The sequence below is a fragment of the Taudactylus pleione genome, unplaced genomic scaffold (assembly GCF_031769625.1).
Source record: "Taudactylus pleione unplaced genomic scaffold, aTauple2 ptg000585l, whole genome shotgun sequence".
In the NCBI taxonomy this organism is placed as follows: Eukaryota; Metazoa; Chordata; class Amphibia; order Anura; family Myobatrachidae; genus Taudactylus; species Taudactylus pleione.
Genome location: NW_028284987.1, coordinates 2,289,656 through 2,309,381, shown reverse-complemented (window position 1 = coordinate 2,309,381; position 19,726 = coordinate 2,289,656). Strand labels below are relative to the sequence as shown.

At 45.8% G+C, this 19,726-nt stretch overlaps 1 protein-coding gene across 1 annotated transcript in view; it reads left to right on the top strand.

Annotated features, from left to right (window-relative positions):
- LOC148481322 (uncharacterized) overlaps positions 1-19,422 on the top strand; it is a 126,272-nt gene extending 106,850 nt beyond the window's left edge. The window contains exons 16-19 of the mRNA XM_088453657.1: positions 5,545-5,633; positions 5,989-6,081; positions 9,216-9,310; positions 19,189-19,422. Of these exons, the coding sequence (XP_088309783.1) occupies positions 5,545-5,633; positions 5,989-6,081; positions 9,216-9,310; positions 19,189-19,368 (457 nt within the window). The 3' untranslated portion in view covers positions 19,369-19,422. The remainder of the gene's footprint in view (positions 1-5,544; positions 5,634-5,988; positions 6,082-9,215; positions 9,311-19,188) is intronic.
- The last annotated feature ends 304 nt before the right edge of the window (positions 19,423-19,726 follow it).

Sequence of the window (19,726 nt, the reverse complement as noted above, 5' to 3'; positions counted from 1 at the left end):
TTTCTGCCTACAAAGCACGCGATGTAGACAAAAAGTCTGGGAGGCGGAAAAGTATCGCGGGTCCGCTCAAATTGAATACGGCTCATAGTCTGCATTGTGGTTATAATCCCCAATTCTGTCCTCTCCTTCTCCCCCACTTTCAGTACCAGTTTCATTATAAGCTTTTGAGTTTTTGACTATACGGAAGGATTGTATTTCTTTTTTAGATTGAATATTTAACACCAATTTGATCTGGATTTTCCTTCAACATTAAGCTAACACGTGTTGAACATTAGATCTAGCAAAGCACATTTTTATAATTTGAAAAAGTGTAAAGCTACTTCTCAGTTTATTATTATTGTTATATATATATATATATATATATATAAATAATATATATACTATGGCAAGTTAATATATTATCTTGGATTGAGATTTTATAATATGTACAGTACAATACATCTACTGGGCTGATGCTTTTATTTTAATGTGACTCTACACTCCATGGAGCTGGGGTGTTTCTTATATGATTTAAATATTCATTAAAAAAAAAATTATATCTCTATAATAAACGAGAAAGTGTGTCTGTCTGCCCGTCTGTTTGTCCTTTATGCACGGCCGGAGTTTTGGACCTAGTTCCATCAAATTTGGCATGGTGGTGTAGTTTAACCAGGATTAGGTTTTTGCCTAGGTTTGAACCTCGTCAGGGCCACACACTGTCACACAATCCTTAAAAATGGGCACACACTTAAATTATACAGGTTCAGAGGTTGGTGCCAGTGGAAATTGGCAGTCTGCCAAAAACCTGTGAGAAATCTACAAAAGTATCCTTTTAACCAGGGATGTGCAGGCTCGGTTCTACTCGGTTCCGTTCGGGTTTTTTTCCCGAATCTTATTGGGTTTCAGCTGTCACGAGTTTTGGATAGCCAATAAGATTTGGTAAAAAAAAACGAACGGAACCGAGTAGAACCGAGCCTGCACATCCCTACTTTTAACCTCAATCTAAGTAAACTTGATGACTCATGCAAGTTCATATTAAATCCAGAGCTTCTGTGATTGTATGCAAGGCAAGAACTACAACTTTGTGGGCCACATAGCAAGATCTTAATAGGGCCCCCCCAGAGGTAGAAAAAAAACAGTTTGTCCCACATAGTAATGCCCCTTACACTACACAGTAATACCCCAATGCCCTTTACACATTATATCACACAGTACTGCCCTTTACAGATTATGCCACAAAGTAGTAGTGCCCCATATAACACATTATTCCACACAATAGTAGTGCCCCTTACACATTATGCCCCCCAGCAACTTAACCCCTCGTATCATTCCAGCAGTCTCTTGCTTCCCCCTGTGTGCCATCTGCAGCTAGCAGGTGTGGATTTGAGGCCAGGCCATCAGCTAATTACAGATGGTACACCTACAGTAATAGACAGACAGCGCTGGCACAATTTGAATCTGGCACCAGTCGCAAGCCAATTAGAGCTCACGGACCAGCAGCCAATCAGGAGCCGCCACTGCTGATTGGCTGCCAGTCCACGAACTCTGATTGCCTCATGACTGGTGGCACTCACTCTCCATGACTGCCAACCAGTGCACCAGCTGTAATCAGCTGGTGGGCCAGCACCAAATCAACATTGCTGACACCTGGTCAGCCCTCGTTGCCCCTGATTGGACCGGCCCACCTTGTGTGTGTGACTGGGTGCAGGGAGAGCGGCAGGCCACAGAGGCAGCTCGGGCACCATAGCAGCCGCACTCCTTGTACCCATGGAAGTTACCCATGTTAGCAAACAGTGTGGTCCTTTTCAAGATTAATGGAATGTGGTTATAGGCAAGGACAATGAAAACAAATAAAGACTTCATGTGTACTTCAGGGTCCAGTCTTCAACTCGGGCAACGCCAGGTATCCCAGCTAGTATCTAATATGTATGTCACATACAGCGAGCTCTCAGAGCCTCATACCCACCTGACACTGCCAGTTCATTGGCTGGCATGTTCCCACTGGCCAGTCTTTGCAAACTGCACATGTTGTGACTACTAAGTATCTATGATTGGCATTTCTACCTGAGGTCATGGGCGCCACCATCTTGCTTTGGTCAGCTGACTCCGGATTTGTCCAATCCCTGAGGAATTAGGTTCCACATGACCTATGCTACCAATGACCACCCAATGTAAACCCCTCACTTGCTCATGCTCATTGCCACTTCAACTTGTATCTTACCTGTTCCTGTTGCCAGTAGCTCTGCCTTCTGACCCGTTTCACCTGCGAGTGCTTCTGTGCTCTTCAGCTCCCAGCTGAGAGCGCTTGTCTACTGTTGCTTCCTGCTTCAGTTCGGTGCTCAGTTCTAATCAAACACCACCAGTGTGATTCTCTACCTTAGCCTGCAGTTGCAGCCTGGCCTGCATATACCAGTGTGCAGTAACAGCCTGTATATATCAACTTGCAGCTACAGCCTTCAAATACCAGAATGCAGCTACAGCTACAGCCTGCATATACCAGCATGTCGCTACAGCCTGCGTATATCAATGTGCAGCTACAGCCTACATATACAGCCTGCATATACCAGCATGCAGCTACAGCCTTTATATACCAGCGTGCAACTACAGCCTGTATATACCAACATGTAGTACCAACTACAGTTTGCTAATACCAACATGCAGTACCTTTCTCAGCCTGTGGTCCATCAGCATTATATAAAGACAGAGGGCCTGATTCAGAGCCACTCGCTAGATGCGATCGCTCGCACGATGTGTAAGCAAATTACGTAGGCAGTGCTACCGCACAGCAATGCATTAGCACGCCCAGTATATCTTAGACAGCGATCACATAGTGTATGCAGACACCCACCAGCCTGTTTTAATACGCCCATTTGTGCACGTCATGTCCAGGAAGTGTATGCAACCATCGGTACATCGGATGCTATCGCAGCACTTGAGATTGACCATACCCTGCCGCAAGCAATTCAATGTAAAAACATGCCAGGTGACGTGTACGATGATGCTGTCTTATAATTATGCACACCTCTAAAACGCTGTTGAAATGCTCAGGCACGCCTGCGTTTGCACCTCCACTCCCCCGTTTTTAATGGCCAGCCCCTGTTACCACCTACAAACAGCTTCCCATGTCACTCACTCTGCTGGGCTGTCTATGTGCAGCGAGCGAATGCATTGTGAGCTTTTGCTAAGGTATGCGCACTCGCACTGCGATGCATACACACAATGCATACACACTGCATACCATCAACAGCAGCGAGAGTATGCATCTTACCGAGCGGGTCTGAATGAGTTCCAGAGTGCACATATCTCTAGTGCAGTGGTTCTCAAACTCTGTCCTCAGGACCCCACACAGTTCACGTTTTCCAGGTCACCCAGCAGGAGCTCAGGTGTTTAAATTACTCACACGTTTTAAAAGATCCACAGGTGGAGATAATTAGTTCACTTGTGAGTCTGTGAGGAGACCTGGAAAACATGAAACATGCACTGTTTGGGGTCCCTAGGACCGAGTTTGAGAAGTGTTCCTGACACATGACCTATATTTAGCAACATTGATACCTCTGTATTCCTGACACACCATGTTCTTGCCTTCAGCTAGTGTTACCTCTATAGCAAGGTAGCATACAAGTTCCTCAGCCTAGTATTTTAACTGTTCTGCTTCCTGTTCAGTTTATACTGATGGTAGAACTGATTGTGGAAGAGCCTCATATGACCACCTCACTTCATTCACTCCAGCACCAACCAGTTTAGCCCAGTGGTCCCAGTTCCGAGTCTAAACAATTCACAGATTCTGTGAGAATGGTGAGAACCTATTTTGCATCGCTTACTGCTCTCCCCATAGGCAGCAGCGCATGCAGAGGGGGGTTTCCGAGAACCCAAAACCCCCCCTGACAGACTGGAGTGTAAGCACCACGTTCTTAAGCCCTGCCCCCTCACGGCAAATTGCGGAGCCAATATGACGCTATATCATTAGAATCAAATCATTTGGTGCCAGCCTGCTAGATCCTATACCGATCAGATCTGCTGCAAGGTAAGTTTGTAATGTATATGTGACGTGTGTGTATATTATGTGTGTGCGTGTAAGGTATGTTTGACATACGTATGTGTATGTATATATATGTATGTATGTGTACACATACACACACACACACACACACACACACACACACACACATATATATATATATATATATATATATATATATATATATATATATACACAGGTTGAGTCTCCCATATCCAAAATACTTGGGACCAGGGGTATTTTGGATATCGGAATATTCTGTATTTTGGAATAATTGCATACCATAATGAGATATCTTGGGAATGGTACCCCAATATACACACAGAATGCATTTATGTATTATATACACCTTATACACAGCCTGCAGGTAATTTTATACAATATTTTCAATAATTTTGTGGCTCAAGCAAAGTTTGTGTACATGAAATTCATTTATGTTTCATATACACCTTCTACACAGAGCCTGAAGGTTATGTTATACTGTATTTTAATAATGTTGTGCTTTAAACAAAGTTTGTGTACATTGAACCATCAAAAAGCAAAGGTTTCATTATCTCAGTCATGCCAAAAATATTCCGTATTTCGGAATATTTGGATATGGGAGACTCACCCTGTATATACAAATAGAAACACCCCCCATAAAAATCCTCCGTTTGCCCCTGATAGACCTTTATGGGAAGGTGCCTGAGTCATACCTAGCACAGGGTATCGCTAGTCATACCCAGTAATAGAGGAACAGCTGTAGAGGCTTCCTGGACTTAAATTGGGTCAAATCTCCATGTTCATGCACATATTGTATAACTGATCCACCAATGTTAGCCGGGAAGAGCAGTAACATGCGCTTCGCATTTGTTGTGCCCTGCTCATGTAGAAATCTATCTAATAAGAAAACCTTTCATCATTCAGTGGCAAACGCAGGATTTCTAGTGTGGCCGGTCCATGAAGAGGGCATAATTAGCACTTATACAGAAATAATATGTTACATACAAAGTGTATTGTGTTGCATAACTCCAGCATATACAGGACCAGCGATCACAGTAAGCCATTAGATGCGGCAGTAGGGCCATCTTGTCTGAGCGGAATGATTTTTTTTCAGATGTGGGCTCCACAGAGCATTGGAGCAAGTCCGGGAGTCTGGGGGAGCAGCAGAAGAACCTAGCACTGCCCTGGACATATATGTACATATCGGTCTCCACCTTATGTACTGGATAGTGTATTATTATACAGAGTTATTAATAATTAAGCCTATTGATGGTCTATAGCAGTGCACCCCTAACAGTGCATGTTTTCCACATCTCCTAGTTGGTGCACAGGTGTATATATTACTGGCTGATACATTTTAAAATGGTGCTAATCATTTCATTTGTGATACTGAGAAGAACATGCAGCACTAGTAACATTCTATTATATTACTATTTCTATTGTGGTCATGGTGTGTGCTGAGGAGGGGGGTTTCCAGGGAGATGGAAACCCCCCTGCGTTTGCCTATGTCATTTGTACTGTAAGTAAATGGAGATGAAATGTGATGGACATGGCTTGTATTGCAGTATCAGGACCCCACCCCCCTCTGTGAAATCACAGACCCCCACTGAGAGACAGTCGACAGATAGTCCATCAACTCCTGAGCAGCAAACCGGTTAGTAAACTTGTATTGAATGTAACAACCTGTAGAAGCCAATACCTGTTTATGTCAATCAGAGAGGTGTGTGTGTGTGTGTGTGTGTGTGTGTGTGTGTGTGTGTGTGTGTGTGTGTGTGTGTGTGTGTGTGTGTGTGTGTATTTAGATAGTGTAAAAATAAAAATGCATATGAGAAAATTAGACTTCAAAACTGGGTACCACAAATTTGTATAGATATGTCCCCTACTATACAGGAAAACTGGGAAATGTTACATTGTTTACACTCATTCAGTTATTGCTAGTATATTCTGTTGTGTAAATTACAACTTTATAGAGTCATTCGTGTTATATGTCCTATTCAACTGCATTACAGCTACACCTCATACTACTAAAGAAGTGAATGGAAAAACAGTCAATACAGTGGTGCTTGATCTGTTAAAGCAGGTGATGGAGTCTGCGGATACACGTAAGATACTGTCTTTTTTTCCATTATAGAGGTAACAATGAAGGTATGTATGCGTTGTGATAGCAAGTATCCCCATGTAAGAAATAAGCAACTGTGTGTGCAGCAATGGTGTCACACTGTGGTCATTTGGTATATTGCATGACAACTACTAGAAATTAGGCTTCTTTGAACTCAGCCTAAGTGTGTGTGTGTGTGTGTGTGTGTGTGTGTGTGTGTGGTACCTGTGACTCAACTAATCCCTAACTATTACTCTTATTGCACCATAGTTCTTTGTGTAATGCGGCTTTAATATTTAAAGTGCCAGTCATACATGTTTCCTCAGAAGTGCGCATGAAAACTATTAGATACAATAGGCTGTTTAAAGGTGACACCTGTATGTGATAAGGGATGTTGATATAATATAATGTTATGTACACACCCCAACAGATTACATGCAATAAAAAAATTAACAGATGAATAAAAACAAATGATCTATGTAGCCAAACAGACATATAACAAATGGATGGTTGCCTTCAGGGTAGGCATCAGGCTGAACACATATACATAAATTAGAATATACAAGATTTATTTACTGCTGTGTGATATTTGTGCTGTTATACATATGCTTTGTGCTCTAGTGTTGGCAGTGCATACTACTGTACAGAGAAGGTAATTAGGCTATCCACACCAATAGCTCAGGGAGAGAGGTGCAATGCTGTAATTGAAGTTCTTTTGCATTCCTTTCCTCAGTCACGTTAATATATATAAGCAGCAACTGTGATTGTATTGCAAGAGCATATAATAGACAACATTTGGGAGAGCGAAACTTCACCTGCAAAAGGCAAACTCTGGCTGTTACCTAAACTTTAATATTCATCATTCATACATTTGAAGCTTATATTACTGTCAGGAATGTATCTAGGGGTCCGAGCGCCCCACTCCCCCCATATTTTCTGAATAATTACACTCTGTACTTTTACCGTTAAGAATAAAAAACTTAAAATAGAGATTAATTTAATATAATAAAAATATGATGGATATAATAATAAGGCCCCTTTCTATCATGACAGCCAGCACCCCCTTCTTTCTCAAGAGCCAGCACCCCCTTCTGTATCATCAACAGCCTCCCTACTCAGCCAGCACCCCTTCTGCCTCCCCAGCAAGCCCTTCTGTCTCTCCAGGCAGCACCCCCTTCTGTCTCTCCAGGCAGCACCCCCTTCTGTCTCATCAGCCAGCACCCCTTCTGTCTCATCAGCCAGCACCCCTTCTGTCTCATCAGCCAGCACCCCTTCTGTCTCATCAGCCAGCACCCCCTTCTGTCTCATCAGCCAGCACCCCCTTCTGTCTCTCCAGCCAGCACCCCCTTCTGTCTCTCCAGCCAGCACCCCCTTCTGTCTCTCCAGCCAGCACCCCCTTCTGTCTCTCCAGGCAGCACCCCCTTCTGTCTCTCCAGGCAGCACCCCCTTCTGTCTCTCCAGGCAGCACCCCCTTCTGTCTCTCCAGGCAGCACCCCCTTCTGTCTCTCCAGGCAGCACCCCCTTCTGTCTCTCCAGGCAGCACCCCCTTCTGTCTCATCAGCCAGCACCTCCTTCTGTCTCATCAGCCAGCACCCCCTTCTGTCTCTCCAGCCAGCACCCCCTTCTGTCTCTCCAGGCAGCACCCCCTTCTGTCTCTCCAGGCAGCACCCCCTTCTGTCTCTCCAGGCAGCACCCCCTTCTGTCTCTCCAGGCAGCACCCCCTTCTGTCTCTCCAGGCAGCACCCCCTTCTGTCTCTCCAGGCAGCACCCCCTTCTGTCTCTCCAGGCAGCACCCCCTTCTGTCTCTCCAGGCAGCACCCCCTTCTGTCTCTCCAGGCAGCACCCCCTTCTGTCTCATCAGGCAGCACCCCCTTCTGTCTCATCAGCCAGCACCCCCTTCTGTCTCATCAGCCAGCACCCCCTTCTGTATCAACAGCCTGACTACTCAGCCAGCAACCCTTCTGCCTCACCAGCCAGCCCTTGTGTCTCATCAGCCAACACACCCTTCAGTCTCTCCAGCCAGCCCGCTTTTCTCTCACCAGCCAGCCCTCCGTCTCTCTCACCAGCCAGCCAGCACGCCCTTCTGTCTCCCCAGCCAGCACGCCCTTCTGTCTCCCCAGCCAGCACGCCCTTCTGTCTCCCCAGCCAGCACGCCCTTCTGTCTCCCCAGCCAGCACGCCCTTCTGTCTCCCCAGCCAGCACGCCCTTCTGTCTCCCCAGCCAGCACGCCCTTCTGTCTCCCCAGCCAGCACGCCCTTCTGTCTCCCCAGCCAGCACGCCCTTCTGTCTCCCCAGCCAGCACGCCCTACTGTCTCCCCAGCCAGCCCTCCATCTCTCTCACCAGCCAGCCAGCACGCCCTTCTGTCTCCCCAGCCAGCACGCCCTTCTGTCTCCCCAGCCAGCACGCCCTTCTGTCTCCCCAGCCAGCACGCCCTTCTGTCTCCCCAGCCAGCACGCCCTTCTATTTCATCAGCCAGCCACCTTCTCTCTCACCAGCCAGCCCCCTTCTCTCTCACCAACCAGCCCCCCTTCTTTCTCACCAGGCAGCACACCCTTCTGTCTCATTTGTGTATAGATCCCCATTAGTCTTCCCAGCCAGCAACTCCTTCTGTCTCATCAGCCAACCCCCACTTCTGTCTCTTCAGCTCCGGACCCCTTGCCCCCCACAGCCCACAGATAATAACCATCTCATTTGCTGGCTGCGGCTGTGCCCATCACGCTGTGGCCAGCTCCTCAGTCTCTAACAGCGCAGTGATGTGGCGCACATGATGTCATGACATCACGCACACCTTGTCTCAAAAAAAACAACTTTATTCATTGTAACAGGCAGCCACCAGTAAGAACCAGCGGCTGCCTGGCCCTGGACAGCTATCCGGGAGTGGGCACGGGACTCCAGTCCTGGCAGTCCTGTTGTGAATCTACCCCCCTTTCCTTGGGTGGCACCGCAGGCGGCCTTGGTGAGTGTCATCCTGGCCAAGGGGAAGATACGCCCCTGATTACTGTGCAAAGTAAATGTGATGCTTTGGGACTGGTGCTCCAATAGATCCAATGTGCATAATGTAAGCTGCTTGTTGCAATGTTGGGGTATAAGACAGGTTTGTAATAATTATGTTTTGTAACATTTCCTCTATTTTACAGTCATCAATGGTCAAACAATGGCAGAAAGAGATACTTTGAATGGGATTATGAAAAAGCATCTGAGAGATTACAAAGAAGATGTGAAGAATGCAGAGGTAGGTTATGTAGACGTGCAGATAAACAGCAAATGCAGGCATTCAATCACTGTACACACGTCAGACTCAGAGAGACCCTGTTCTTAGTGGGACATATCTCTCCTCACAGACGCAAATAGATATTTTTACCATACAGCGAATGGGCAGAAGCGAGTTTACGCATTTTTTGCATACCTACGATGGATTCTGGGTCGTATGCTAGAAATCTGTCTCATGGGAGGTTCATGGGAGTGTCATGGGCATGTAGCTAAAGCCTTGTGTGTTCTGAATCATGTATACGGGGAAGGGTAGCCTGTTACTGATGGATATCTTGCACCTAGCACGAGGCTGCTGCAAGTGTCACTACTAATGATGACTATTGCAGTGGTTGGTGTAATATCAGTGGACGATATGGGTTTCTGCATAAGCTGTATGGAATCTTGCACTAGCATAAAGTAGTGAATCGGGCTTCTGCAGCTTCATGCAAAAACAGTCACTTTGCATCCAAGTCAGACTCAAACCCAAAGGATATAATTTACAACACTAAGGTATGCATCTATATATACATTTAACCACAAAGGACACAAAAGGTGCATGACCTCATTGCCATTGTCTGTCTGAACAAATGCCTTGTGCATTATATACTGTGGTGATAACAGGATAGGTGGTACCACCTGTTCAGGTCTACACCTGTAGACTTTGGAGATCTCAGTATAGGCCTCAGTGCGGGGGTTGATGATGGCCTTAGTGTGAGGCATGTGTGTGTACTGTGGAATACATGGAGCTTGAGAGGACAGCTCAGAGATGAGTTTAGAAGAGAGCTCACAATGTGGCCAGCTGGTGTCAGACCTTTCTGTGCACCTAAATACGGTACACTGGCCAATAGGCTACTAATGTGCCCGATCAGCAATAAAAAGCATCAGCTTGAAACACTGACTACTCATAGTTGGACAACTTCCTGGTGCTGTAATATATTTATATTTGTGGAAATAAGATCAACAACTGTGAGCAGTGGTTCTAGCCGCCCAATGAGATAACTGAGGAGACGAAAGAAGAGGTGCAGCAGTCTTCCAAAATGCACTATGCTAAAATCCTTTTCTTTTCCAACTGGAACCTTCATCTGTATTATATTATTATTTTATTGCCTTGTATAGCGGCTATATGTGATACCACAAATATTGTATGTATGCAATCACTTTTTTTTTCTACTTCAGGCTCCTACGTATTCCTTTCCCAGTAACTATTGCCATCAGTAGAACATAGACTACAATGGCTAATGCGGACATCTACGTCATGATTCCCTGTTCTGCCGCTGCCAATCTAATCCGTCGATTGGCGTAAAAAATGCAGATCCGCAGACATCGATGATCGGTGATCCATCTGGGAATCAGGCAAATTCAACATGTTAAAGATCCCAGACTTGCCAATTCTGACCATTTTCGGGATGGAATTGGGGAATCAAGATTGTCTAATATTTTGGATTTCTCTGAACCTCTGACCCCATCAGAATAGGGAATTGCCCTGATACTAGCTAGATGTATGTGCGCCATAACTCCATCTGAACATGGCATTAGCTACTGGGGCTAAGCTGGTAAATTCGGTATTTAACCCCATAGTTGCTGAGGGTTTTCTCGCTCTTGTTCTGAGGCCATTCTCTGACATTAGCGCTTGTCACATTCCAAAATCATATCAATGATTTTTTTTATGCGGTACCCACACAAATTATACCATGTTTTTTTTTTAGAAGTCTTTGTTGGATGTGTTAGAATGAGCATAAAAACCAGTGAAAACACAAATTTAAACCAGAAGGCCAAGAAAAGTGTTTTTTTATAAAAAAAATTCAAGAAAAGGAACCAAAATCAAACATGTTTTTTTTTCATCTTATAAGCACCACAAAGTGGTTCTTGTTTCGCCAATAATCCACCTTTCCAATATAGTAAAAAGCAGGATTCTATGGGGCATATCCAATTAGCCGTGTGGTTTACCCTGCGGCTAATTATCGTGCTGATCAGGATTCAATTAGCGGGGATTCCACGCACGGGTGTCCCCGAGACCCCGCGCGCGAGTCCTCGCTGTCGGACTGTACCTCGCACATCATGTAGATGCGAGCTAAAATCCGGGTGAAGCTGCCCTATTCGGCCTCTCTCGAGAGGGTATAACACACTGATTCCGCAGTTCTCGCGGAATCAGTGTGTTCTCGAGCGGGAGTTCCATTCTAATGACGCGAGGAAAAAGCTATTTAATTGAATAGCTAATCCCCGCGTCGCGGGACTTTTGCCTAACAATTAGACACAGGTGAAACCCCGCGGCTAATTGGATATGCCCCTATGTGTAAGTTTTGACAAAAAAAATCTGCACCTTAATGGAAAATGCATTTTTTTTTTTAATTTTCGATGTCTCTGTTTAAACCAGGGGTCAGGGAACTTTTTTACCTTTTACCCCAAAATATATTTAGATACGCCAATGTTACCCCCTTGATTTGAAAGGAAGGAAATCATACAGTAGTGCCCCTGTAGTAGTGCCCCCATAATTATGCCCCTGTAGTAGTGCCCCCATATAATGCCCCTGTAGTAGTGTCCCCATAGTTATGCCCCTGTAGTATGGCCCCCATAAAATGCCCCTGTAGAAGTGCCCAGGGGTGCCGAGAGGGGGGGAGCGGGTACAAATTGCCCGGGCTTCCTGAGGGGCCCGGCGGGGGCCCGGGTCCGACACCGCCCCCCCCACCCTCACAGCAGCCCAGCACACAGCGTTTGCTGAGCTGCAGTGGGAGACTGCTCGTGGCTGCTGAGCAGCAGCCACAGTAGTCTCCTATGTCTATGGGGGGAGCGAACACACTGATCGCGCCCCCCCTGGCTTTGCGCTGGGCTGAGGGGGCTCAGAGCACCCCCCTCGCCAGCGCATAGCACTGGAAATCTTTTTTTCTTCCCCAGAGGTGGTGTTGCCACACCTCCCACGATTAGGCCACGCCCCATGTTACCCAGGCCCGCCGCTGCTCTTGACGGGCATGGTAGTGCCCCCATATAATACCCCTGTAGTATTGCCCCCATATAATGCCACTGTAGTAGTGCCCCCATATAATGCCCCTGTAGTGCCGCTTGTACAAAAAAAAAAAAACACTTACCTTAATCCCCGCTCCTGCATCCGCAATCATCCTGTCTACCTGGCTGCTCCTCGGAACTATGGGAGAGACGTCATGACATCTCTCCCATAGTGCGCATGGAGAGGCGGCAGCTAGAGTTCAGAAGAGAACTCCAGTCTAGGGCTAATGTGGGCGCCCGCTGGTAATAACATCTCAGCGGGCATCCGGCTTAGAGCCTCCCTGTGACACAGCCGGGCATGCATATGAATGATTCATATGCATGCCCGGCTGTCCGTCCATTACCCAGGAATTTCATTTGTACCCCATGTGGGGTAATTTACCCCTGTTCCCCGACCACTGGTTTAAACGATTCCTATGTGTAGGAAGAATATGACAGCCCAACAAGGCCTGTCATTTTATAAACTAGACAACCTTCCTCATTAAATTTGGGATCCCTTTTTTTTTGGGTACAAGATGAGGGTCTGTGGAAAATTTTATTTTTTCATGTACTTTTACAGTTATTGTCTGGTGATCACTAGACAATATCAACTAAGGGGGTACATCATTTGAAAGAGGAGTATCCCCTCTTTCAAGGCAATGTGCCCCAATGTGTGTGTGGACCAGTAGAGGGGAAATAGGGCACACATTCAATATGCCCTTTCCCCTTTTACGGAAAACTATGAGGGTGGTTCAATAAATAAGTAACAAGACCTCTCATTGCGAAATTATGTATTCAACTTGTACATATACATATAATGAATAGTATGGCCTTGGTACAGATTATTTTTGAAAATGCTTGTCTAAGCATTTGTACCAACAGTACACCAAGGCAACTATCATAGAAGAAAATCAGTGTCAAGTGCCTGAAGCCAGGACATGACAGTTTGCTGAACTTCACAGTCAGTTGTGAATTGCCTTCCACCCAGATGCTTCTTCAGTGGTCCAAGGAGATGGAAATGACTCGGTACCATGTCAAGGCTATAGGGAGGATGGCCCAGTGCCTCCCAATGGTAGCGCCTTAACAACTCATGTGTGGCCTGGAGTTATCGTGCAGCAATTTGATGCCTGTTCGCAGTAACCCAGGTTTTATTCAATGCAACCGGCTCAATGTGTCACAATAGTAGACAGCATTCACAGTATCTCCTTTGGTGAGGAAATCACAAAGAAGCACGACTTTGTGGTTCCAAAATATGGTCGCCCTGACCTTCCTTGTTGATGGAGTTGTTTTGAATTTCTTTAAAGGTGGGCATGATACGTGTTTCCATGTCATGGATGCTTGCTTCGTCACGTCTCAATGTCTGTAACAATAAACTGCAGGAACTGCACTTCCTCCTCATGGTACCCCGTCAAGTGCACGAAAGCCAATCTCATCCTATTGGTTTTGTAAACTTCTGCGAGTTGCTTCCGCACCCAGCGTAAACATTATTTTTTGTACTGCAGCTTCTAATGAACGATGTTGTGCACAGTACCCACTGAGATGTTCAGTTCAACAGCAATATCATTAACTCAAGTGCATCTGTCCTCCTGAATCAGACTTCAATGTGGCACAAATTGTCATCTGTGGTGCTTGGCCGGCCAGATCGCTGCTCGAATGTCTGTCCTGCCTTTATCAAAGGCAGTGCACCAAGCCCAGACCTGTTTCTGTGACATGACGTCATCACCGTACACCTCAACAAGTTGGCAATGAATATCAGCTGCTGGTGTGTCCTTCAGATGCAGAAATCTGATCACACTACGTTTGATTATGTTTCCGTCAGCCCTCCATCTTAAGTCTGATGTTGGGACAGTATGACTGATATGTGGCGCAGTCTAATGAGAGGAAGCAGTGGTTTACCTGCTCTGGCCTGGTGGGATATTAGAATGAAAATGTGAGAGGTTTTGTTACCTTACTTCAGGGATGAGGAACCTCAGGCCTGTGGTCCGTATAAGGCCCGCGGAATCATTTGGTCTGGCCCTCTGAGTTTTTTTCTGCTAGCCTTATCTGGCTAGCAGGAGGCCTAGAATGGCACCCTGCAGCCAGAATCTATGCAGCAGTGCCACCTGGAGCGTTTATAGGATGCTTCAGATGGTCACACCGCTGCCCTTACAGCTGAGGATGCTTCGGGCATTGCTGTAATCACCGGCGATTGTGGCCCCATCCCCATGTGACATCACATTAAGGGGGCGTGGCCTGCATCGGGCCCGCAAATATTATTATATATATCAAAATGGCCCTCAGCAGAAAAAAGGTTCCCCACTCCTGCCTTACTTAATGAACCTTATTTTTTTGTAGCACTTGGTGATATTGGGTCTGATTCAGAGATAGACTGATTTGCAGAGCCGCACACAAGCAGCTGTGCAAACCCATCCATCTCAGATGCAAATGCAGAAGGAGGTGTCAGACAGACATCGCAGCCTGGGTTCACCATGGAGGTTTCATGCCCCCATTTCTGGGAACGGCGACCAGGCATGCTAACACTCCACCCCCAAACGCCACAGCATGTCAATCATGCTGCTGCTTGGTGAGTCTGCGAGCGAGATTGCAGGACCTGTTCTACACATGCACAGAACGGGTCCTGCACAGGGGCATACCCCTAACAATAGGAGATGTACGTTCATCCTTGGATGAACGTACTATACATCTCTGAATCAGGCCCATTGTCTGGTGATCACAATATAATAGCTGCTAATGAGACCACATAATTTGAAAGCGAAGACTTCCCTCTTTCATATGCAGGGGCGGATTGGGCCACCGGGATATCGGGACAATTCCCGCTGGGCCGGTGCCGACCCACAGGTGCCCCAGGCCTCCCTCTCACAATCAGGGATGCAGAAAGGCTGGGTCAGCCCTGCAGTATCTTTATTACCAGCCCGGAGAACCGGGCGCCTGCCGCAATACATCACACAAATCTGCACAGCGCACCCGGCTGTCTTTTCCTGCTCATTAGCGGCAGTCACAAGGCCAGTTGCCAGGCACCAGCGCTGCGTTGTGTGAAAGATAGTGGCAGCCTCTGCTGCCCACAGATCTTTCTTCTTCCATTCCTCCTTGCTCCACCTCCTGCACTGTGAGTCTGTGTGGAGAGACATCATAATGTCTTGATGTCTCTGCCCATGTGGCGGAGCTGGGGGGAAGTGTCCGTGGCGTTAAAGTTAAACTGCAGGAGGCATCATTCTCCGGGTGCCTGGAGGGCACGCACTTCATCCTCCCCACACAGCCGGGCATGACCCTGGCCTGCAGCCGGCACCCGCCTGCTCCAGGCAGGAGGTAACAGAGAAACCTCAGCAGCACGTAGAGAAGAGGAGCCTATGAAAAAGGAACCTCAGGCCCTAGACCGACCCAGTTGTCCCAACTATAGTCAACCAAATAAAAGTAGGTTGCATTAGGTATAAATGTACAATAAATTGGGGCCTCTCCTGCAGGTGATATACAGTATGTCCATACATAGCTGCATTTAGGGAAAAGTGTTCAGTTCAATTGTTCCCCCAGGATCTTTATTCAGAATAAATATATATATATATATATATATATTTTCCTGTTCTAATTTCTTTGCACCTTTCCTGTTCAGAGTTTCCTGCAGTATGTTGGGAGCCATTGTCCAGTTCTATTATAGTTATTATACCTGCTCTATTACCTTTTGTCCTTTGCGTAGGTAACTGTAAATATTAGACAGGCTTAATGAGTAACACTCAAGGGAAGAAACTTGTATGCCCTCATACACTATAGGCTGTGTTTGGCTTACAGAAATAATTTTTTTCCCATAAGTATCCATCCCTGTATTTAAGGCCTCTGTGTGGGGTTTGTATGTTCTTCCAATGTTTGTGAGGGTTGGATCCCACACTGCAAAACATACTTATAAATAATAAGTAAATAATAAGTAAAATAATAATAAATTATTATATAAAGGGTAGGGGAGTTATGGGCATTAAAATATATTATATAATGGGTGGGGTGTTGGGCATAAAAAAAGTTTTATATATTGGAAAAAAACATGATTAAGCACAATAATCTATATAGAGAAGAGCACTGTAAATTAAAAGAGGAAGTGCTGAACTGCACAACAGGGAAGGGGTTGGGGTTCACAAAGTCAGAAATATATATAGGGTATCGGTGAGGTGCCACAAAACAATAAATTGTTAAATGATAAATGGCCCGATTTCCATGCGGAAACACTAGTTTCCACATGTTTTAGTTACCAGGCCATTCATCATCAGGGGCCCGATAGGACCCCCAGATATTCACGGGAACAAGCGCCATCTTCAGACGGTGCTTGCTCTAGTAGCCCGCTCCTTCCTATAGGAAGGAGTTCCGGGGATGCGAAGAGGGATCCCTCCGCTGCCATCTCACGGACACTCCGGCGACTTTGCGCATGTGTGATCTCGGGTCGACGTGGAGGAGCTAAGTAATGCAGCTACATTTGCTGCGATATTAACCGAGGGGACAGCTGCATTTTGGAGCAGCTGTCCCCTCACCGGAGCAATGATGAATTGCTCTTGTATAATCTATCCCCCGCTGCGAGTTAGATACTTCAGTATCCTTCGCAGCGAGTTCAATACTTAATCATCGTAGGCCGTACGGCCGATGATGAATAGTCACCTATATGAGTGAGTTTCTGTGTGGCTGAGACAAAATGGTCAGCATGTACCCAATCACAGCATGCTTATTGTTATATCAGAGCAGCAATTAAAGTGTGGACAGACATTAAATAATGAATGTAGACCTGTACAGCCATTAACATGATAAAAACAAAAAACAGCACTGTTCATTTTATTCTCTTAATGTATATATGTTTCAAATATTTAGCTGTGATAGAGAATTAATTGGTTCTTAGTTGAAATATAATGCACAACATTTCTTTATAAAAACACAAAGAAAAAGGGCATCAAGAAAGTTTAAAAAGGTTATTAAAAATAATATTTCAGAATTATCTTGCATTGGACACATAGGTCTGATTTTGAGTCCTACCCAGCCATCCGCAACCATTTTGCACAATCACAGCAGCCTCCTTACTAGCTTATACCCGTGTATGACAAATATCAGTTTGTCTGTATGTGGATTGCCCTCCCGCCCACTGTTTTTCCATCCACAGCTGCAACCGTTATCATTAGAGGTATTTCTCTGGGTGGAATCAGTATGAAATACCGCCGGCCCTGTGGCCGACAGTTCGAATCCCGGCAGCGGCAGGCCGACAGAAGCAGAGTTCCCGGCAGCGGAAGCCCGACAGCGCTGGAAATCCCGATCGTACCTAAGGTAAGTATCTACTAACCTAACCTAACCCCCTAACCCTCCTTAGGGGTGCCTAACCCTAACCTCCCCCCCAAGTGCCTAACCCTAATCCCCCCTCTAAGTGCCTAACCCTAACCCCCCCTTCCCCGCTGCCTAAACCTAAGTCCCCCCCGGGGGTGCCTAACCCTAACCCTACCTCCCCCTAGCCTAACCCTAACCCTCCCGGGGGGGTGCCTAACCCTAAGTCCCCCCCGGGTGCCCTAAACCTAACCCTCCCCCCCCCCCCCCATGCGGCTGTCCGCTGGCGGTGCCCGGCATCCCTTCGATCGGGATGCCGGGCGCCGGTCTCCCGGTGTCAGGTAAATGACAGGCGTCTAGATATAGACGCCGGTCATTTATCCCACGCCGGGATAAAGCAATCGGGAAGCCGGCTGTCGGGATTAAGACAGTCGGTTTCCCGATTGCATTCCCTCTGGGTGGGTGTTGTAATTTGTGAGAGGTACATTTTGGTCCACTGATACGCCCTACAAGAGAGAACCCATATTTACTGTATACTGTCAGATTCTATTTTAGCAAAAAATTGCTAGTTTTAGTGTGAAAAGAACTATTTTTTTCAAAGAGGGGATTCCCTGCCCCGTCAACAGACCCCTTTCCCTATATAGGGCTGCTTTCAGAAATTTCCCGGGCTGGTTTCCCATCCCAATCCGCCCTTGTTCATATGTGAGTGACCCCACATTTTCATGTGGCAACGTCACTGCTCCTGAACCGGTCCCCTGACCCTCGGGACTTCTCATTGTGTAATTAGTGCCTTGGGAAGAAGGTAAGTTAGCAGGATTCACTTTGCTGCAGATGACGAGCGGGACTTGTTATTTGCAGATTTAAGGTATATGCGGATGACAAGCCCCACTCGTCCTCTGCAGTGAAGGGATTAATAAGGGGGGCTGCTTTTGCTATAAAAAAATATAGAGACCTCAGCAGATATTTTAGGTATCCGAAGCGCCCTCCGCCCAGATATATCCAGGGGATATGTAATATCCCCCAAATAATGGTTGCATTGAGGGCCCGATTCAGAGGCGCACCCAGTACTGATGTTTACGCAGTTGGGTGATTTTCAGCTACTGCGCATGCCAAAAATTCGAGAAAACCCATACTGCGCATGAGCGAACCAAGTTTTGCCATGGTGTATCTATGTACAACATCGCTATTACTTGAGACGGTATTTGTGATTCAAGGGAGGGTCAGAGTGGGGACTGGATGGTGACTTTACATCATCGCAAAAAGAGGAGGTGTAATGGGCATGTTATGTGAGTGTCATGAGAGTGTCATGAAGTGTCATGGGCATGTTATGTGAGTGTCATGAGCGACATCCAGCTGTTATTCATATTGGATGACCTCCAAGCAAGTAGACTACTACTATTTTAGGGGGAGTCTATATAGCAAACAAAATAATCTGATAAGAGAGTTCAAAAATTATGACAAACATAGTGATCTATTCTGAACACCTTATGTTTCACGAGATTTGTTGACAGAAATAGTGACTTATATAAGTTATAAAACATCAATTGAAAATAAATGTTTTTGTTTTTAAAGTTTTAACTAAGCCTTTATTTTTTTCAGATTGAAATATTTGGCCATGAATTGGAGTTAAATGAATTAGACCACGTGGATGAACCCAAGCGAACTGCATTATCAAAAAGATTGTTCCAAGCAATAAAAAAACGGACAGAAGCCCGGTTTACAACTGCAGTGAGATCAAGTGAACAAAAGTTACCAGGAAATGTTACCTATACAATATAACCTGTGTTAACTGTTTTAATTGAAAAAGTAATGCAATAAATAAATGTCGTAATAGCATACGTCAATAAGACCAATATGTCCTAAAAACAACATGAGCAGAAAGAAACAAGACCAAATAATATAAATGCCACTATATTTCCAATAAACATACTGCAAAACGGGATCAAAATCTAGGGGTATAAAGTAAAAAAGTGGGAAACCGATAGGGAAGGAAAGGGAGGTAGGGGCAGGGGGTGGGATATGAGACCGGGTATGAGAGAGTTCTAGGATGAGATGTTGGAATGCAGCAGAAAATTCTAGTGGTGTAAGGAGAACATATCACAAATTAAGAACAACTAACATGTGGAGAGGAATGCAT